This window comes from Crocodylus porosus, unplaced genomic scaffold, assembly GCF_001723895.1.
Source record: "Crocodylus porosus isolate Cpor-Errol unplaced genomic scaffold, CroPor_comp1, whole genome shotgun sequence".
NCBI classification, from domain to species: Eukaryota; Metazoa; Chordata; order Crocodylia; family Crocodylidae; genus Crocodylus; species Crocodylus porosus.
Window position 1 is genome coordinate 3916924 of NW_017728921.1, and position 21949 is coordinate 3938872.

Sequence of the window (21949 nt, forward strand, 5' to 3'; positions counted from 1 at the left end):
TGTCAGGGCTGTCTGAGCTGCCTCTCTGTGTTCCTGGCCCTCTGCTCCTATTTTCCAGGCCTGCGCTGTGGCCTTTGCACCCCACTTGAGTGGCCCTCTCCAGCGGGGTGATACCTGCAAGGCTGGTGGATGTAGCTGCAGTTGTGATTTCAACCTGCTGTGAATCAAAGTGCTCCAGAGCAGCCCAGACCTTGGGTGGCTAAATCCCAGTTGCCATTTCCAATTTGACTTTCCCATGTTAGCAGCTGTTTCCCCTGCGGTGAGCCACTCACGCCCTTGAGCCACCCGGCAGCCAGTCACGCCACTTCCAGTAGTGCCTGTTTGCTATGAAAAGAGACGGGCTGTCCCTCACTCTAGTCTCTGAAAGGAGCTTGCCAAAAAAAAAAAAAAAGGGGCCCCAGGAGCTGCTTGGGAACGAGCTCCTTAAGTGAGAATCCGAGGGCTGGAAGGGATATTGCAGGGCACCTCGTCCAAGCCCTGGCACCAATGCGGGTTTGCACTCAACGAGCTGATTTCTGAAGGATGCATGCTTTTGGTCTCGAATGACCCAGTAATCCAAAACAAAGGTCACATTATTGCTGCGTTAGGAGCGATAGATGTGGTTTTGTATACGGCTCATCTCTGTGCTCACGTTATTCTGGTCTAGGCACTGGCTCTCGACTGGCACGGTAGGGTAAAACCATCCCTTGGTCTCTCCTGTTGTTCCTCCTGCCCGAATGACACCATTTTTCACGTGATGCCTGATTTGGCTTAATGGAGACCTGACAGGGGGCAGGTGAATATTGACCCACTGCCACCTTACGCAGGAGACTGCTGTTGATCCACATCAGCCTTGCTTTTAGCCCAGGAGGGGGCACGTATTGGCACAGCAGGCCCTCTACATGGCGCTCTATTTGAGCGGGTGGGTGTCTGGAAAGAAAAGATCAATGGGAAGATCAATGGTCATTTCAGTCAGTCTATGGCTGCCTTTCCAGAGGAGCGAGTCTAGCGGTCCTATGTCATTACCTGAGCACATGGCAAATTACGTCGCGTTGTCTTCGTAAGTGTTTCTTGCAAGTGTTTGGCAGAGCTGTCCGCAGGGAAAGCTCAAGGAAAGAGGAAATGAATGTTGAACTTGTGAAAGTAGAAAAATTGTGCGTGTGTGTTTTTTAACGAGACATGCCTGCTTCCTTGAAAAGGCCAGGCTATTCCGGTGAACTGTTGTTACCAGAACGCTTCGTTTCTTTTTCTTTATTGTCCAAACATGGGGATTCAACATTTTCAGAGCAGAACACGTCTATTCTTTATTTTAGAGTGATTGTTTTCTTTTAAACGAAAATAAAAGCCATGGCGTTTTCTAGCTAGAAAAACGACCAACCATTAAAAACGGGGATGAAATATTTGGGCTTAGGTTGCTTTGAACCCAAACACTTTTTGTTTCTTGGGGAAGATTGGTGTGTTTTGTTTTCATGCTTTTCTGAACAGAGAAAAATAAGATCATGGGACTTTTTTTTTTACAAAATGGATAATACATTTCCTCGTGTGCTCTGGAATAATGGGTTAGATAGCGGGCATTTGGATTTGCTATTCCCTGAATACTCTTACCTGCAGGTGTTTCTGCGCTGGTGTGTTTGCATGTTACCTCTACTCTGGAGGAAATCAATATTCTGCCTCTTTCCTCTCCTTTGCTTTTTGGGGAAGAAACTTAGACCCCAAATTTTAACCCCTCTTTTTTCCTTGCCCTTTATTTAAACGAAAATGGTAACATTTTACTTCTTGCAACTGGATGTAGTGACAGGGCGGAAGCTACAATGCAGCGTCTTAGTTGTGCAAAACCCAGTGTCGTGTGCTTGTTAAAGAGGCCGTTTGAACCAAAATCTTTCTGTACGAACAGCATCTCGAGCCCCTTGTTTTTAGATCTATGGAAGAATTAGCATTGCAGGCTTCATTTTCAGTACAGCTCTAAATTACGTTTTTATGTGCCAAAGTGAGATTTATGGTAGATTAGAGTGACAGAAAGCACATCAGTGCTATCTGTATGTTCAGTGGGACAATATCGTGGCTGGCATGGATTTCCTGGACTCTCCCTCAAAAGATTGGTGCCGCCTTCTCTATCAGGTTATTTTGCTGGTGACTTATGGACTCTTGTTTCTTTTTCCAGATTGCCTCAAGATTCAGCGATGACAGATACAGTGTTTGGCAGCAGCACTGATCGGTGGATGTGTCCAAACGACAGAGCAATGTCTCTCCGAGCCAAGTAAGGGGATGCTTGCCTTTTTGGGGGGTCAGTCTAGAAACATTCATGGCTTAGAGAAACATATTGCTGAAGAAATGAATCAGAAGGATCCAATGAAATGGGATTCCTACGCTGCTTTATGGGGTATATTCTGTTTCTAGTCTGTCAAGGCAGAGCTTATATTAAGCACATCACCCTGGCATCCTCGTGAGATTGATGGTGCCCTTCTGGATTTGCACCCATACTACTAGGGTGAGAATGTGGCCCTCTCTGTGCTGAGGTGTCCGGGAAAATCTCCCTCCGTTGCTAGTAGCCTGGTTACTGGTGTTCTGGCTTTATTGAACACCACGTTTTGATGCATCTAAACGGCTCTGAACAACATTTGTTAACTTTATTTATTAAGCTTTGGTAAATAATGCACTGATCCATTTGCTGTGGAATGAAATCCAAGTAATTTTAATTAATATGTATTTGCAATGTCTCCCTTAGAGCTGTAGAAATGATTGGCTTCTCTAGTGTCTATATTTCATAGATGTTAGTGGGGCTGACTGTGCTGTGTAGCAAATTCATTGATCAAAGAGTCATGCGAGAGACATCGTTGAACACACTTGATTTTTCATTTTCTCGGGGAAAAATGCTACTCTCGTTCTGTTGCCAAAAGAAAATGGTGAATGGCTTTAATCACAGCTTTCCTCAGACTAGGATAGCCCTGGCCAAAATTTCTTCCCAAGACCAACTTGGCCTTGCTAGCCAAGTTGTTTTGAAGCATTAAAAAAGTGAGTTGATAACTGAAATGCTGATTCATGCTACATTTTTTCACATTGAAAACGTCCAGCTAGAAGAACAGCGTGGATAACTTGGTAGTAACTAGGGTAGATTTTGCGGTGAACTTTATCATGGGAAAGTCTTACGGCAGTCAAAAGACCAGCCTCTGGAAGGACAGAAAGGTTTGCTTAGAGACAATAATGAATGGGAAATGAAGATACTGGGAGGAACAGTCTATATCTTGCCTCCCCTTTTGGAGTTTTACTTTACTTCTCATGCAGGAAGAGTCCTTCGATTGCTGTTATTTCTTTGTACCGTTCTAGTCCCTCCAGACCTCAATGCGTGATCGGGACAGTGTGGCATGAGCACCTGTACACCCACGTCACAAAGATTTGTCCTGACCCATAAGCATAGGTGATGAGTCCGGATCCTGCCAGCGGTTATACACAGCTAGCGTGCTGAGCCCTCTCAGAGCTTTTTAAAGTCAATAGGGCATAGCATGCTGCCCAAATGCAACGAATTGCAGGCCCGGAGCCTTGTCACATCACATGAGACCAGCGGGTGAAGCAGTAAGCAAATGGGGAAGGCAGCAGAAAGCAAGGTAGCAGTGAACCTGTTGGTTAAATTAGCAGGCAGTTATGTGATGTGTTTGGACCATTGAAAAGTGGGCCCTTGGGTCCTTGGGCAATGCTCCTCCTTCCCACAGACTTCACTCAGGCCAAACCCTCCCATGTCTTCCTCATGTGCTTGAAATTTTGCCTGTTCCTGGAGCCGGGGGTGGCCGAGGGTTACAGTAGGGCTGGGGTGCGTGGTACTGGCTGGAGATGGGACTATGGCTCCTAATGGCCTTGACCTAAAGTCTCCCAAAGCTGGGAGCTGCCTCTGGAGAGAGACAAGTCATCCCTAAGAAATCACCAGCAAAACCAAAAGCCACTGCAAGGAGCTGTTGCCGTTGCTTGTCTCACCTAATCTTTACTCCTTCTTTCTTTCTCCCTTTCTCTTTGTGCCGTCCTGCAGTGAAAAGGAGCAGTAAGTATCCTGCTTGTTTTTTTTGGCCTGTTATATATTGCTTGCTACTGCAGGCATTTTGGGGGGCTTTGGGAGGGAAGGCATTGAAAACCCACTGCAAATACTGCTCAGATGTTTTGAACAACTTGGGTATTTTCCGCACGACTTTGGCAGCCTTCCCAGATGCCTCTGCTTTGTCCTGCCGTTCACCAGCTATTGAGCAGAATTGCAGACTATAATGTGCATGTCCTGCATCCCCAGATGCTTATATATTTAAGTACTAATGACCCTATTAAAGAAGAGGTAGAGAAATGAACAGGCAAAGACGGGGGAGAAAAGAGAGGCCTTCATGAGGCTTGGAAAGAGATGACAGGCTGGCCCTCGGGTGGGTGTCAGTTGACATAGCCTCGTGGACGCCAAGGAAGTCCTGTGTCAACGCACACCACCCGAGAGAGTTGAGGAGAGAAAGATAAAGAACCTGCTCCCGATGGCGTGTGCTGCAGAGGAGCAATTGCGTGGCTGGATGGGGAACGGGCCAAGGCTGAATGAGTGGAAGGATTGAGTTAAGCAGGTTTGGGGGGTTTGGTTTCCTATCCTCCTCCTCCTCACGAAAACTGATCTGAGCTGCTTTGACTCTGCTGCAAGACACGCTGAGTTGGATAGAGTCCCTGTCTTCTTGCGCGATTGTCTTGCCCCTTTCTATCTGAAATCTGGGCAAGCCATTCTGACACAGCTGAGCTCAATCTTTTTACCTGTGCCCATGCAAATGCACAATGCCCCTAAAGCCAGTGGGGAGATGCTGTTTTATGCTGGTGAAACAGCCAAATTTGGAATGAGAAACGTCATATTTATCTTTGACAAGGACTCTGATGCTTCAAGGACCAGCTGTCTCTGTTAGTTGTTGATCCCTTCCAGTATAACCTCTGATTTACCCGCCTTTATGGGCTGATGCTGATGATCCCCTTAGGGTGGAGCTGACACCAAAAGTGGCCTGTGGCTTTTGAGGCACAGTATTTCTTGCCCTTTAGTCACCTGAAATGCCTCTTCTTGTACTGCACTGCCAGCTTTATTGGGTGCCTGGGCTGGCCAGCTTGGGTCCTGGTAGGAGTCCAGTCCTGGCCCTGCAGAGCTCCTTGCAGCCTGCAAAACCCTGCGCAGCAGAGTTGGTACTTGGTCACTGAGCCCAAGCAGAAATCCCTGCGGGCACAGGTAGACGGTGAGCCAGCTTAATGAGCCCGTGGGTGTGCAGACACAATTTGGCAGTCACAGTCATGACTGCAGCCTGCATGGTCCCTTCCTGGCTTCTCCCTCATCGCTGAGTTGTCTTCCTCTTTGGTGGGTCAGTGTTTGTGCGTGTAACACGGCTGGTGTAAATGTAGGCCGGGGTACCAGCAGGACCCCTAGTAGAGAGGCAGCTTTCTTCCCCAGCCAGTGTAGGAAGCATCTCCTCCTGATGCAACAAAAGCAAAGCCACCGGAAGGACCCTTCCTTTGGTAGCATTGCATCCATACCACGCGTTTTGCTGGCACCTCTCTGCCTCGTAGAGAGGCTCAGGGGGGTGGTTTCACACCCCTCGCTATGCTGGGAAAACTTTGTAGAGAGATTCGGCCTCGGGCTCAGTGAAGGGGACCTGAGAGGCCTGTGTGGAGGTAGATAACCGCCTTATCTGTGGGTAGGTGAATTCTGAGCGATGTATTAGGAGCGAGAATCAGCAGATGTCTGCCCTAGTGCGGAGGAGACAGGCGGGATTAATGGCTTTGTCTGGCGTGTTCCTGTCAGTCAGGGCCAAGACGCTGGAGGCGAGACAGGAGTTAACGAATATGAATTTTTCCTACCAAGCGGATGTTGTTTGGGAGGCTGGTAAATTCACGCTCATTTTCCTCTAACAATGGCATTTGTAATTCTCCTCGTTTTTGCGGCTGCCTGGTCCTACCGCGAGGTGGTTACATTGCTTTGATTTACCAGGTACTTGAGCAGAGAATATGCAGAGTTGGTGTAATTGGAGTCTCTCCCTGGTCCCCTCCTCACTGGCCTGATTAGCGCTCCGTTTCTCGCAAGGATTTTAGTTATTTCACTGCGTGTTGCCGGAAATGGAGGGGTGGCGGAGATGTTTGGTGGATCACAGAATTGCAGAGGCTTCAAATTTTAGAAACCAGGGTCAGATCACATCACGACGCCCTCAGCAGGGGTCTGTTTCATTAGCAGAGAAGTTCAGCACTATAATGATAGCATCACATAAGCTGAAGACTTAAAACAGGAGAGAGATGCCCATTGGCCAGGAAAGACATGACTTCTTTCTGCATAAGGACCATGCCGCACCGTAATACCGTACGGCACAAAGCTGCTGATCCCGTTGGCATCAGAGGCAGAGACCGTGGCAACTCAGCAGGATCATGGAGGGAGCATTTATAGAAGAAATAGCTGTTGCTCAGCTGCAAAATCCCCATGGGCCTCCATGGGCAGGGAGAACACTTGTGTGGTCTGTGCTGCGGCTATCTCCGTGGACCAAAGGCAGCTCAGCCAGCTGAACCCATCTGCTGCGCTCTCTTGGAGCTGCATGGGGAAAGGGAGAGTCGTAGCAAGTGTTAAGGCTGGGGAAGGGTCTTGGCTGGGCCGTGGTGGCCGGTTAATTAGAAATGCCCACGCAGTTAAGTCCCTTTCGCTTTCAAGAAGGTGGCGGCAGATTGGCACGTGGTTCTGGTCCTCTGGGATCTAAACAGCCCTGAAGCTCGGTATCCAGAGCCAGACCTGAGACTTGTGATGTGACTCCGGTCTCTCCTGTTGTGCCGAAGCAACCCCCACCCAGTCGGGATGCCTCTGGACTTTGATGATGTTCAGCTCAAGCTCCAGACTTGGGTTGTGTGATTCTGCTAGGACGTGGGTGAATCTCCTTTGCTGGAAGGTTTTGAAGAGTGACCTAGGCAGCTGCTGGTAGGAGCTGACCCTACCTTGGGGCAGGAGGATGGACGAGATGGCTTCTCAAGGTCCCTTCTATCCCTATGGTCCGTGATCCTACAAGAAGCCTTCCATTCCCAACATGGAGAAGAATCGGTAGCTTCCCCAGGCCCAGGTGTTCATTGCTGCGCTTCAGGATCCAGTCAGATCTGCTGGTGTCTGGATGGAGCGTAAGGGGTCAGCGTCCACAAATGTCTTGGGACCAACCCAGCCGAGAGACTGCCGTTTCCCCTCGCCGCATTGCCATAGCCGCTGTGGGCCAAATGGAGTTCAGCAGAATGGTTTTCCATCCGAAAATTCAGTTTTGCTGAAACAGGAATGTTCCAAGGGAACGTAGCCAGAATGACCTGTTACAATACTTATATTTCCTTTTGACAATGCCAACCTGCTTTGATTTATTTTGCTTTGGCTCTTACAGAACAGTACAGTGCTGTAGGTTCAGGTGTCGCATATTTAATATTTTATATCATTCTGCCATGATGAGAAATACAGGCTGTTTACCTTATTGAACCCCAATCCTTGTGGGGCTCCAAGCACGAATTCTTCTGTGGTTTTCATCTTGCTGGACATTTGAAAATGTTTGCCTTCTATTCCAGTATGGAAGGAGTGAAAAGTCAAACCACTGGGATTTTTCCGTGGCATACAAGAGCTGGCCCCTACTTTATAGGAAGCAGCTTCCCGGATGCTGTCTGCCAAGGTCCCTGACCTCCCACCCATGTTTTCCTTCCCACTGGCTGCCTGTGCTTCCCGACGGTTGGTGGGTTTAGCTTTTTCCGTCACTCTAATGGCAGAAGCGCCCCGAGCCTTGCACAGATGCTGTCCCTCCTGTCTGCCTCCCTATATCCACATGCAGAGAGGGAAGCTGTAGCTCCGTGGTTTGGCAGCTAGAATCCTTTGGGGAACTATTTTCCAGGCCTAATCAGCGCAGGTGCGCTCCATACCGAACATTTGCTCCCACTTTGCTCAGTCTAGTTTTCATCCATCCCTAGGCAGACCCTGGCTGGGAGCTTCCTTTGGAGGATTTGGGTTCCTAAGCGGTGCATCCGGGCTTTGAGGCCAAGTAGCACATCTGCTGCACCTTGCCCACCCCCCTCCGCAGAACCCTACGGGAGGATAACGGGCGGTGCATTTCCCCCTCCAGCAAGGCGTTGACGAATGGGAGGCTTCTTAATGGAGTGGGGAAGATCTGCAGGCTCACATGGTGCTAGGAGCCTGCTTTGTAACCATTTCATGGATTATTCACTCTCCGTTAATCAGCACTGTAATAGCACCATCCCTTTCAGTGACAACTTGGCAGGGGCTCCCAAAGCACGGCCTGTCGCTGCAGTAATAGTACAGGGCTTTGCAATCGGGGGTTAAATCCAATGCCAGTGATAGGACACTTAGTGCAATGTTGACAGATGTTTTTCTTCTCGAGTCCCCCAGCTCCGCTCGATGGTTATTTATTCCACAAACGCAGGGAAGCAGATTGCACGGGAAATGGCTGGAAAGCAACTCCTGCTGGACGAGATGGCATTGTAATAGCGTCTGATGCGATATCAGCCTGAGCGCTGGGAGCTGGAGCGCAAACCTCCTGCCTCCATCTTTCTCTCTCAAAATCTACTCGTTCCCCTAATTAGCATTTTTAGCAGGTTGTTGGCTTTTGCTCGGCTCTGCATGAATATACATGAATATGGGTAAGCTGCTAGGAAGTCCAACTAAAATTACTTGGAAGTACCGGGATTTTTTTTTTAAAGGGTGTTTTTGAAAAGATGATACAAAAATAAGGAAAAATCCAAGTCCAGTGATATGTACTCAAGCAAGTGGCTTTGCGTGTAGGGCTGCTATTGGATGAATGAAAGGACGCGTTGTACAGCTCTTCCATCTAGCTGGCAGATCCAGCGTTGTGGGGGCAAGAATAGTGTGGAAAATGGAGCTAGATCATTTGTTTGCTCCACTTGGACTAATGGAAATCTGTTTGAAGAGGAAATTGCCTTCCTCCATGTGAAACAGGCCTCCTCCGTTTTTACTTAAGTCTTTTTTCCCCTCTGCGAGTGTTAATCTTTGCTGGTGATAAATTATATGCATGTCACCCACTCACCCTGTTATATTTACTTTTTGTGATATGCAAACGGCACTTGAAGGACCTGCTAATGTAAAACTGTGACCTTCCGGAAACACCTTCTGGCAGCGCGTGGAAGGCAAAGGTCTATTAGCATGATGTCACCGCAGCCTTGAAATAACTTATCGCAAAGTTTAAGTTAAGCAAACGAGGATCCTAGGTTAATGTGGCCAAGCCATCAACGTCCACCCATATCCCCTTCATATGTTTTTAAAGGAACAGCTCAGATGCATTAGGCCTCATTTCTGCTAAGTTGCATGCAGGATAGTTTGAGTTTTTGCACTGGGAGTCTGTAGCACAGGGTTACCAGACCTGATGATTCCCTTCCAAGTGGTGCCTACCTTACCCCCCAGCTGCTTTTCAGTAGGACTGTACCCTTCACCATCCTGAATAGGAGTCTCAAACTGTAGGCTCAGGGCCTTTGTACACACCACGTTTTTTGCCCTTTCTTGTGCTGCAATGGCGTCACCGTTTGCATGAGTGAGTTTTCTGGACACTTTAAACTTCTTTCTGGTGCATTAAAGGGGGACTTCCACAGTCATTTCACAGATCACTGAGAGGTTGCACAATGGGACTAAAGGCTGAACGGGGGACCAAAGTGAAGTTAACCTGGAATAAGTGAACCCACCATGTGCCCGGAAGGATTTGCTGTCTAGACAAAGGCTTGGTCTAACTCCAAGGGCATTTCCTTCATCTGGAAGCTGTGAGGTTGCAGGGGAACGTAACCAAAATGTTTTCATTTCCCCAAATCAAGAGGAGAACGTGGTTTTCTCCTATACTTCCCATGCACTTGCTTGAGTCATTTTCTGCCCTTACCCCTCCATGATCTCAGAGGCTAGACCCCCAGCCTCCCCATGCGCTGAGTGCTGTGTGATGGCCAGGAGGTATGTGCGGCTCTCTCATTCACCCGCTGCTCTCCCGTACATACTCGTTGCAAACAGCAGTGTCAACAGGATTAATTTCACACATAAGGGGAAAGCAAATTGCATTCAGGCAGCAAATTGCATTCTGCAGTCTCATTCCACAGGTTCTGCAAGACTCCAGCGTCAGTCACTCAAAGAGGCTTTTATCGTCCTTGTAAAAGCCTGTGCGCTAGGGGATGGGGGAGAGGATCTCATCTGTGTGGGGCAAAACTTTGTGCAGTGCCTACGTCCTGGAAAGAGGCTCAGGATGTGAATTCTTCAGGCCTGTTCCATTCCGTGTGATTTAGAAACCTGGGTTATGTCGAGTCCTAGCATCTCGCTTCATTCCTGTGGTGAGGGACATGGGTATGTTGCTTTGCATCCCTTTGTCCTCCCCGTCATGCTTTGCTCAGGTAAATCCACTGCAAAATAAAAATAAAAAAACCCCGTTTTATCTCTGAAATGCCCAGGATAGCGATGGACGGGGGCTGAGAGAGAATTGTAACGTGTTTATGCAGCAGTATGGCAGGGAGGCGATGATATAGCGACATCCCCTTCTTGTGAAGTTACTGAGCATTTAAAGCCGAGGAGGAGCACACTTCCAGGATCTGGGTTTGGTTGGGAGAACAGTTAAGTTGCATTTATCATTTTTGAAACACTTCTCTGATCACAAGAGCAGAGGATTAGTAGGTTCTTGAATACCCCAAAGCAAAGGAGCTGACAGCTGTTACAAGTGTCTGACACCTGACGAGGGGCTTGTCGTCTGTGGTTTCAAGCCCAGCTGCAGTCTTCTTTTCAAGGTATAGTTCCCCCTCCCCTCCCCACTAAGGCAGCTCTCGTCCCAGGACAGGAGCAATGATCTACACAGGAGGTAAACTTTCAAAGCAGTGCTCGTGGATTTAACAGAGACTCTCCCAAGCCTATGATCTGGCCTGTGACTTTTACTTGCTTGCAGTGCACCATGGTATCTTGTGTAGGAGCTGGCTGTGCACAGAGCAAGCTCCCTTCCACCTCCAGCGAACCTGCTGGCATTTAGGGGAGGTATTTTTCTGAGGCAGCCTTTGCAGACTTTACTCACACGACTCCCCGGTGCCCCCATTTCCAGGGCAAACAAACTGCGTTTGCAGAAACCCCTGCAATTCCCTGGGGAGATGGTAGCCCCTGGGCATGGCTGAACCACGAGTGCATTGGGACATTTTGCAGGGGTGTTGGTTGTAGGGCACAGGCAGACAAGGGTCTTTGGGTAAATCCGATATCTTTTATTAGATCAACTAAAAGAGCTGGAAAAATACTTCTTTGCAAGCTTTTGGGTGTTTGTACCTGAAAGCTTGCAAAGAAGATTTTTTTCTGACTGTTTAAGTTGGTCTAATAAAAGGTATTGGATTTACCCAAAGACCCTTGTCTGCCTTGGGACATTTTGCGAACCTATCCCTTGCCTCACATCCATGGGATAGGCAAATCCTTAGCACGTTGCTGGATTGGACCCTCTACTTGTTTAGATACTCCGGTGAACTGTCTGGGACACAGTGTCTTTTTTCAATTCATGATGCAGATGAGGCCAAGGGGTGGGCACCGAGACTCATCTCAGCGGGGATTTATATGCGACTCAAAAGGGCACGTCCTGTGCCGTCTGCCTGACTGGATTTCAGGAGGAGAGCGGCATTATGCAGAGCTTACGGCTTGGTGTCTAATCAAGATGTGAGAGGTGTCGAAGGGGCACTGCTCTGCAATCTCGCAACGGGAAGTTTTCATTTATTTTTGGTAAAGCTGGTCACCGAGCGTGATTCTTCACCACCCCTCACCTCCCCCTCTTAGCTATTTCCACTAAGACCAGGGGCAAAAGGAAGGGGCGCTGAAAAGCAACCCCTACACAATAAGTTTTCCGATCCCAGCAGGTTCGGTTTGCAAAGCTGATTTCATTTCCCAAAGATTTCCTTCCCCTTTGTGATATGAAAGGAGAGCTGAAGGGGACACCTTGCATGGAGACCTATGGGATACCTCCTCCAAATGACCCCCTGCTGTTTGTCAGCCGGGCTGCCGTGACTGGAAAACTGAGCTTGGAGAAACAAAAGAGGTTTCCAGACTTCGTTTGATAGCCATTCAGTTAAAAAAATCATAAGGAAGATGGGGAAGAGTAGGAGAAAGTAATTTTGACCCTGCACCCAGTGGCATGGATTGAGCCATGAGAACAGGATGAAATTTTACCTGGCTGAGCGATACTCCAGCTAAAGGTTTCCCCCCAAAGAAACGTGCTATAGATACTTTCAATATGCATCCATCTCCTGCTGTAATAAGGCCCCAGGCAATTAGCCATTTCAAACGAGGCATATTGCTCTGCTGGTGATGCAGGCAAATGAAAGCATGAGGCTTTTGTCTGGGCTAGGGAATGGGTTAATGGCTAGTCCTTCATTAAACGTGAATTGTGTGAAGGATCTCACGGAGGCTGACACTGCTGGATCAGGATGGTCTCAGCTTCGTTAAAACTAATGAAATCAACTACTTTAACCTGCCACGGTGTCTTTAGTTAGCTTCCTCTTGTGCAAACCAGCAAAAGAGGGTTGTGTAGAGGAGCTTTGTCTTAAGCCTTGTCTTAATAATGGTCTGTCTTTTCCTTCCCGAAGCAGAAATGGGAAATGTCAGAGGCAGGTCATTTCTTGGAGCATTTGGGGGGGAAAAAAAGAACACGAACACTTTCCAAACATTGACAGCTTTATAGAGCTCCTCATATTTTAGGTGCTCATAATGTGAATAGCTATGGTGGAATTGGGGGAACAGAGACAGATGTGACTGGGGAATATATCGGTGTGCACCAGTTTTTTTGTGCAGGCTCCATCCCCGGGCCGTCTGGGCAGACAACGCCCTTTGCAAAAGGAGACTTGTCTTTTTCCTGCGGAGTCTCCATGTGATGGTGGTCCAGACATTATTGATGTGTCAAAAAGTAGTAGATTGCAGCGGGGAGGGAACGGGGAGAGTCTAAATGGAGGAGACGTGCTTCCCATCTTCCTTCTCAAGTGTCAACAGGCAATTTCACACCTGTTGATGCAATTTCCAGGATGGAAATAACAGCTGCTGATGGCTGATGCTGCTCCCGATGATCGCTTAGATGGGCTTTAATTTGAAGCAGAAAAAATGGTGAGATGCTTCTGAAAGGTCTGTCAAAGCAGGGGTGTGAAGCATTGCGTGTCTGAAGATGAAATAGAAATGTTAGGTGTGGAGAAACCTTAGCTGGAAGAATCTGGAAGTCCAGTTGTCATTAGTCTGGCTGATTACTCAGTCCTCAAGGTGGCTTTATCACACAAACTGCAGGGTCTTTCATTGCAGCATTCCCATAAGTGGCCTCTGTGTGGTTCAATAAGCGACCTGCTGAATTTAATACATGAGCACTATGAACAACAAGATGGCAGGCCATCTTCCAATGAACTGTGTTGCCCTGACTGTCAGCGGCGTGTATTATCCGCAGCATCCATCGACTACCCCGGAAATTCCCGGTGCTCAAGCATCGGACCTCCTTACAGAGAACAAATGTTATGCCCAAAACGGCACGAGTATCTGAAACCCTTGAATGTGTCAACTTCCAAAGGGTCAGTGCAGCTGTGCTCCTCATACGACGTCGAACCACGGAGAAGTCAGGTTGGAAGGGACCTCCAAAGGTCACTTAGTCTCCTAGGATCTCCCCTATCTAAGCCAAGTAGGGACTGCTTCAAAGTGCAATTCCTTTTTTATCCTCATTGATGCCCTGGCCTCTAGCACGGAAGTCCACCCTTCTGGGAACCCCAGTCCAGCCCAGCGATCGCGATGCCCACAAAACGTTTTGGGTAAACCATGCTGGGCTGTGTTATTACTATGAACGATGCTACCATCTCACCTAGTAGACTTAACTGAGGAGCCATTGTATTAGATACACAGACACCTTTATGTGAACAGAGCCCAGCCCTGCCTTGAAGAATATAGGGTCTGTGCATTGCATATTAGTGGTTTTTTATATTACGGGAGATGTTGGGATACCGGTGGAGACCTAGGACCCCAGTGCTCTAAGGAGCGCAGGGACAAGCCGCCAGGCTCCCCGCTCCCAAGAGATCACACTTTGAATGTCAGACAGGGCTCGACAGGTGTCCCAGACAGACAGATGAGGAGGGAGAGAGTGGGAGGGTGAGGTAATGAATAGAGCTGGGCAGGAGGATGGGAGTCTTTGCTTCCTACCTGCCTACCCCATGCAGGCAGGAGTGACTTATTGGCATCATGGCAGGGGGTGGCGCTTGACTGATTGCGATAGAAAGCTCTTCCCAGGCATGGCAACTCAGCACGTGGGTAAAGCCTATAAAAGGAGGGAGAAGAGGTAAGCAGGGATATGATGACACCAGTCCCTGCTTGCCCACTGTCTGAGTGCTGTTGTGGTTGCTTCAAGGGATATTTTTGGGGTTTTTTTTCTTTTGGGCCCAGCATCAGTATAACCCAACCAGCTCTGGGACCCTTCCCCCTGACTGCCCCCATCTCACCACCTTCCCATGCATTGCAGAGTCCCTGCTGGGTGGTCCGTACGCGGGAACCAGCCGGAGCGACCGCGGACACAGGAGGAGCTGACGGATGAAGAGAAGGAGATCATCAACCGAGTGATAGCTCGAGCAGAGAAGATGGAGGAAATGGAGCAGGAGCGCATCGGGTAAGGAACCGACCTCGGGAATCATGCTGCGAAGCCTCCATCCAAGATGCTGTTGCAAGCCAGTGTCTGGGTTTTGTTGGGTTTCCTTGCTGACCGGGTAAAGCAGAGCTGAGAATTAGGGAGAGGGTTCAGGAATCTCAGCTCAGCTCTGGGTGGGAACAGGAGTTGGCTGAAGCAGAGCTGAACCAGGAAAACAGGAGTGTTTTTATGCAAAAAGGTTTTTCCAGCTTGGTGGGCATCAGCGCAGGAGAGCGGTTGCTTTGCTGCCACAGGCAGCTTTATTAGGTGCGTCTCAAGTGGGTATGCAAAGCTTCATCACAAGAAGACTGATTTCCTCTGGGACGGCCCACGTTCTAGAATCCAATTACACAAACTAGGGTGCCTTAATCACCTAGGCTCCGGCAGACCTTGGACTTCTTGTGCCGAAACGAAAAGGCCCAAATCATTTTAGCTGCAAAGTCCATTTTCACCCTTATTTGCTGGCTGGTGCTGCAGCCTGCATGAGGGTCTCCCTTGAGAGGGGAGCCCCAGCTGTGCAAGCTGCTTTATTAACACATCACAAGAGACCGGACAGTGCAAATAAGGAAGGCAAAAGGGAGAAGGGGTGAGTGCAGGGAGTCAGGCCCTTTGGAAACGTGAGAGGGGAAAGAAACGTGCTGTAAGGCCGTTTTTGCTGAGTGGCTGCATGTGCCGTGCTTTTTTTTGTGTGCTGTAATAGCCTGCTGGCGCACGGCTTGTATTTTTAGCTGCTGGGAGGGACACCTAGGTGCCGGGCTGGGAATTCTCCTTATTAAATAAGGAAACAAAATAAGGAGTCCCTTGAGTTGTGGGAAGCCGGAGCCTGCGCTTGCCTGCAGAACAGGAAGGGATGTGGAGAGAGGCCGGGTCAGTCTCTGAAGGATCGCCACATCCCATCCTGTGCCGTGCTTCTAGTGGGCGCAGTGGGAGGTGCAACGGTGCTCAGCCCCAACCTCCTGCTAGAGCCCCAAGCGCTGGCAAACCCTTCTGGGCTGTTCTGACCCACGTGCGCCGGGCGGGCTCCCACAGCATCGTGGTCAGACAGAGTCGCCGTCAGTCTGCAAAGAGACTTCCCCCGTCAGGTGCCCGTGGGGCTCCTCCAGCCGGTGGCCAAGCCCTTCGGTTCCTACCTGCCTCCAGTCTATTTACATGGAGGTCTCGACCTCCATTTGTGGCAGCAGCGACATCCCAGGCTGGGTTGTTAGCCTCAGGCTTGCAACCTCAGACCTCTGGGTTGAGAAGCACGACCCTTTGCTCCCTGAGCGGGAAGCCCCGGCCCCATTAGCTTGGCACCGTCAGCCGACTTGCAATCCTCTCTCTAGTTTGGAGACTGGCTAGCAGCTAACATCCCACGCCACCGAGCGGGCTGAGGGGGCCAGGTCCTGCGTGCCCTGAATCGCTCCTCTGCTGATGCTGGATGGACCGCCTTTACCCCAGCACTGCTGAATGCTGAGTGTAGCCCCTGGGTCTGGTCTGTGGGATTCGGTCTTCTCTAAGGTTGGTGTCAGGGAGCTCTGAAGGAGTTGGCAGTCCTACTCCCCACCTCTGCCCCCTTTCCCTGGGCAATGGAGGGCCGACAGCAATGCCAGCAGCAGGCCCCTTGGCCCCTCCTGTGTGGCGATGCAGATGAGGGGCTGGGAGGAGTGGACATACCTGCAGGGAGTCTCCTCACCCTGATCCATGCCCAGGACCACTGTCTGTCCTGTGGCGTGTCCTCCCCGTGGGGAAAGGGCAGGATATCTCCTCCATGGACAGGTCTTTAGATCCATCCCACCCGTCTTTAGACCCATCCCACTGACTAAAAAGATTTTAGAGCTAGGGTGCATAGTGAAATCAAACCAGACCTCGTCGCCTGGGCTCTGGCACCCTGGCCAGCCCACGGAAGCCACTGGTGGTGACGTCCCCGTGCTCACGTCTTGGCATTGCGGGGGAAGAAGGGGGCTCGTAGCGCTTCATCCGCTGCATTGCAAACGGACCCCCGCGATTCATTCATCCTCACGTCTGCTCGCTAGCCCAGTCTGACGGGAGGGAGGGAGGGAGATGGAGAGCATTCGCTTGACTAATTTTCCAGCCAGCAGCTACTGCACTGCAGTCTTTCTGCGAGGAGAGAGACTGAAATAAGGCTGCAGGGGATCTTTTAAAACTGGTGTTGTTGGCCAGGAGAAACCCGCTAAATTAGGAAACGGTCTCTTGCTCACCCTGGCATTAACCCCAGTTTCAGCCTCTTGCACTCTGTGCCTCGTTCCTCCCCGGCCTTTGGCGCTCCGGGGCAACTTCAACATTTTCGGACCGCAGTCTTCTGCCGGGGTGTTGTCTTCGGTGCACAGAGACCTAAATAGGCTCTGACATTGGCTGCCGTGCTCCCCCAGCATGCCCTCATTAATGCCAACGAGCGCTCTACTGCTACCGCTATTTATTCACTTCTGTTAAAAAAAGGCCATCTTTTCCATGAGCCAGTAGGCAGTATTGCCCTGTGTTGCCTTAACCTGGTGTCAAAAAAGCACAGCCTGTTTTGGTGGAAAACTTAGAAGATGCATAGATTCGTAGCTTTTAAGGCCCCCCAAAATGGGAATGTTATGCCACCCGGGTTAACTCTCCATGTAACACGGAGAAGACCGTTTCAACCTGTTACCCTTGTATTGAGCTCAATAACTTGTGTCTGACTGAGCCGCAGTTTGTCCTGTCTCATTTTGAAGACTTTAAGGGATGCCAAATCTACAAATTTGTGCCTAATTTTGATTTGGATTTGTCTGGCTTGGACTATCAGCCATAGGGTACCACCAGGTCCCCAAAGAGCAGCCCATGAAACCATGGTTAAGTGGCCCACAGTCAAACCAGCCCCTTCTCCCCCTTTCGGAGGATGAAGAAGTGTGGGGGTCCATGAGACAATTCAAGTGGTTTGTTGTTCACAAAAGTTTGGGGGCTGCTGGGGTGAAGCCTGTGCGTGCATCGCACTGCGAGGAGGGAGACAGACTCAGCCCGAGCTCTGGGGCCGTATCTAGCACGTGTGTGTGTGTGCGCGTGCGCACCATTGCCCTTTATTAGGTGGGAAGACAACTGTTCATGTACCTGGGGCAGGTGTATCCAGCACAGGGTTCTGATTATGGAGCAGGATGGGGTTTATGGAGCAGGAAGGGGTTCCCAGCGGAGACAAGAAATTGTGGCAGAAGCGGGGATTGAATGATCTGTCCGAATGCCTGATCCTAGCGCTAGAGAGCAAGACCGTCTCGTCTCGTCTCCGAGCGTGCACAGAGAGCAGGTCACTCTAATTTGTAGCCGAGCAGTGCAAAGAGCAACCTCATTTGCTTTCAGTCTGGGTGTTTGTTGCTTGCCTCGTAGAAGGTGCCCGGGAACATCAAAATAATAATTATTTGGTATCATCCTGCTCCATCAGTGACAGCTTTCCAGAGGGGATTGCTCTCAGCCTATTTGTCTAGCAGCCTGTCTTGCTGCTTCCAGTGCAGCAGGTAATTTTATTTCAGGCAGCTACTGGGTTTTTTTCCCCCTCCTGTGGGGTGGGAGTCAGGCATAGCTGGAATCAGCATTATCAATTGTCTTGGAGAATGTAAAAACTCCCCCCGGTTGTGCACTAGGCAAGTTGCTTAGTAAACAGGTACGTTTCCCTAAAGGGCAGCTGATTCATTAAAAAAAAAAAAGGCAAAGCAGTTCTGTCTCCCTAAAATGGAAAAGCAGATCATGGAAATTGAAAAGAAATGAGTGATGGAGCAATCGTGTGCACGGACAGCGTAGCCAGGGCTGCGCGTGACTCAGCTGGGAGCAAGCTCCTGTTAAACTTGGGGCTGCTAATTTGAATTGCAGGGAAGTTGTAAAGATGTCAGTCGATCTCCCAACTCTACTGAAGACAGAGAGGCATCCGCGTGTGCGTGGGCACGGGTGGATGTGTGTATATGGGGAGAGGGAAGAAAGGATGGGAATCCTGAATCCTGAAGTGCCGAACTCGAGAAAGCATGAAAAATGCCAAGTTTCTCATGCGGAAGAAGAAAGTACACTCAAAGACCTGGCGGAGCAGCGTAGGGGCAGCCATCTGTCAGACCGGCTTGCTCTGAAGAGTGCAAAGCTGTGGATACAAGAGTCCCTTGTAGGTGGTTAGGCTTTTTTCTCTTGGCCGTGTCCTAATTGGAGGATAAAAGGCCGGCTCACCCGAGAAGCCCTGCACCGTTCGCTCGTTAGCTCGCTGCAGCATGGGGGGTTCAAAGCAGTTTAGAAACGAAACCCAGATCTGTTTGCTGGGACTGCTGGATTTTTCTGTCCCTTCCCTGGAAATTTCTGCAGAACGCCTGGGTGAGTGCGGGGCAGGAGACGGGGTGAGAGCTCGATTAAAGGGAAAATACACAGCAAAAGCTTATGGTCCAGTATCTAGGAGTGATGGTGTGTTTTTCCACCGGGCTCAGCCCACGTCAGACCTTCCAGAAATTTATCTCCAAGCAAAGAAGTGTCTCCTCCTTTCTCTCTCACCTTACTGCATGACATTTTGCATGTACAAGAGAGACCCTGATTTTCCGGGTCCCTGATCTCCAAGCTCCTGGTGACCCCACAGCCCCACAAAAGAAGAATTGCCCTCTTTAATATTTACCCCTCCATCCCCCTCCCTGCCTTGTTTGCCAGCTGGATTTTCTGGTATTGAGCTAGAAGATCTCTGCCACCACAATGGTGTTGCTAGAAAGGCTGGTTTTGGGAAGCACGGCAAAGCTTACGGCTGGCCTTTGGTGTGAAGGGCGGTCTTCATGAGCTGAGCTGGACTTTTCACCATCACTGTCCACGTTGCTGATGTTCAGTTGTCACGAGCTCTGCGGGGAGGTTATCGGATCATTTCCCCACCCCGCCTGTGCTGTGTCTCCCCTCTCTCTAATCGTGGCAAACTCCCTTTGGTTTTGGTAGGTCTCCAACTAGCTGGTATCCTAGAGGCTTTGAATCAACATTTGCTCAGCGAAACATGTGCAATGTTACCTGCTCAGCAGGAAGCCTGGGAAGCGGGTCTTTCGTATACAGAAACAGGCCTCTCTGCACATGAAATAGTCATTGCAGGCACATAAAAGCGCTGAAGCTCTAATGAAGGCATCGTTGCATTGAATTGATGGACTATTGTGCCTGCTCGCTGGCAAGTACACACGCTTAAATATTGAATGTGCCTTCTAGGTTCATGATCATTCAGTACTCAAGCCAAGGAAACTCTTTGTCGTTAACGACTATATTTGATGAATTCGGCCTCTCCATGCATATTCTGTGAAGCGACTGTATTTTTTGGCCAACTCATTCATGTGGTATTATTTGGTAAACAGCTGATGCAGCCACGTTTTGGCTCAGCGGTTGCTCACCAGTTATTCAGTGGGACTTTGCTCAGAGTACTTGCTATTCAGGCTGCTTAACTATCAACACTGATGGTATTTTTTGCCCTGGACTGGATGATTTTCCGAGCTACAGAGCCCTTCCAAGATGGCTGCCTGAAAACTTCCAGTGGAAACATCTTATTCATGCTAAATTTTGCAGCACTCTCGCTGCCCACAAGTACTCTAACAGCTGAGCCCAGAGCAAATCCCAGTGATTGTGCATAGCGAAGCAAATCTGAGGTGCTTGTTCCTAAAGAAAGCTGACAAACTTTAAATTTTTTGGCAGCATTCACCTAGCTCTGTCCATTACCGATGCAATGAATGAGTCTTCAGTATGCTGTATTTTAGGTTCAGCTTCAGTGACAACGATCCTGCTTTAGTTGTCCCATATTCCTTTTACTTCAGCAAACTCGGCCGGTGTAGAAACCCTTAATTTTGTTTAGTCAGCCAAGGTAACGCGAGTTGCTGATCCTCATTCATAAAAGGAAGCCAGAGGACGGCGTCATCACAAAGGAATAGTTGCGCAGGCTGCTAAAATGTTAGTTGCAGCTGACTGGCCTCCTTGTATGTGCAGAGGGAAGTTTGCCAATCTTTTTCTTTTATTGGCTTGCAAAGCAAGGTTGGGGTGGACTGCACCTTCCTCTGTACCGGGGTGTGCGGCCCTCGACCTGGGATCTTTTGAGGGTGTATTAACAACCTTTTATAGGAGCAGGACGCAGGCTGCCATGATCCCCCTGCTTTACCCACAGCAGGGTTGGGTGTGGTGTCTTGTCTTGTGTCAGGGTTGACGGTAGACCCACAAAGAGTTTAGACGCTGGATTTGTGTGGGATGGTTTGGATAGGGATGATCCTGTCTTAGGCAGGGGTTGGACTCGACGGGACCTCTGGAGGTGTCTTCCAAGCCTGACTTCTCTGATTATGTGGTCTGTAGATGTGAGGCAGTAGAAACTTGGCTAGTGCGGATTTCCATCTCCCCGAGGATCAGCTTGTGTGCCGGGCAGTCCCTGTCCTTTGCAATGACTTTTAATACTGGCTTGATGCTTGTTTGCTATGGGCCAGCATCATCTCAGGGAAGAACAATGACCAAAGGTTGTTAGTGTGTACCAAAATGTCAGGCCTTGGAAAGCTGGTTGGAATACATTTTTATAACGGCCCCTGAATCCCTCCTCGGAGGTCTCTGACTTGTTCAGCAGTCTCTGTCTTATTCTCCAGGTCTTTAACCATCACTAACCTATATTCCTTGTGGCTTGCAGGAAGGAGGATGCATGGTGTGATTTTTAGGTTCAGATCTAAGCTTGTATCCTGAAGGCAGACCTCTGCCGCATGTGGCTCCTTTTGCAGGACTGGGGACTTGGTGTTGACTGCTCTCCACCGTCATCCCCCTGCTCAACCTTAGATCTGAGCCTTTATTTTTTGTCCCATCTGTACTGGCCCAGCTGGGTCAGTCTGCTCAGGCTTGTGCTCTATGGGAATCCAAGTTGGATAATCTTCATAGTGGCCCCTTCTAGCCTCAAAATTGTACAGTACTGTACTGTATTGTTATAGAGTCACTCCAACAATAATCTCACTTTATAGGGGGGCTACCAAAAAGGACAGCAAGTTGTGATTCCCTTCATGATCTACCCTGATTTTGGGAGAAGTCTCTTGGGACACCCTTGTGTTCTCTAAAGAGGAGCTCCTTGCTCCAGCTAAGCCAGTAGTTCAGAAGTTGATTTTCTAGCCGTCAAAGGAAATACCTGTCTCATTAGCCAGTTCATTAAATATAGCTGAGGGTTTAAATAAAGCACCAAAAAAAAAGGGTTTCTGAAGACCAGTGCCCTTCAATATGTTACAAAGGGACAGCCCCTACTACTGATCAAAGGGGAAAGCATCCAAGTCAATGCTTCATAGTTTCATAGTTTCTAGGGTCGGAAGGGACCCGAGCAGATCATCAAGTCTGACCCCCTGCCATGGCAGGAAAGAGTACTGGGGTCAAAC

At 49.4% G+C, this 21949-nt stretch overlaps 1 protein-coding gene across 2 annotated transcripts in view; it reads left to right on the forward strand.

Moving 5' to 3' along the window:
* Positions 1 to 2142: 2142 nt before the first annotated feature.
* The window catches only part of RPH3A (rabphilin 3A), a 64452-nt gene continuing 44645 nt past the window's right edge, over positions 2143 to 21949 (forward strand). The window contains exons 1-3 of one of the 2 annotated variants that reach the window (XM_019538816.1): positions 2143 to 2236; positions 3998 to 4009; positions 14463 to 14606. In XM_019538816.1, the coding sequence (XP_019394361.1) occupies positions 2160 to 2236; positions 3998 to 4009; positions 14463 to 14606 (233 nt within the window). In that variant the 5' untranslated portion in view covers positions 2143 to 2159. The remainder of the gene's footprint in view (positions 2237 to 3997; positions 4010 to 14462; positions 14607 to 21949) is intronic. The other variant, XM_019538817.1, reaches the window with a different exon arrangement.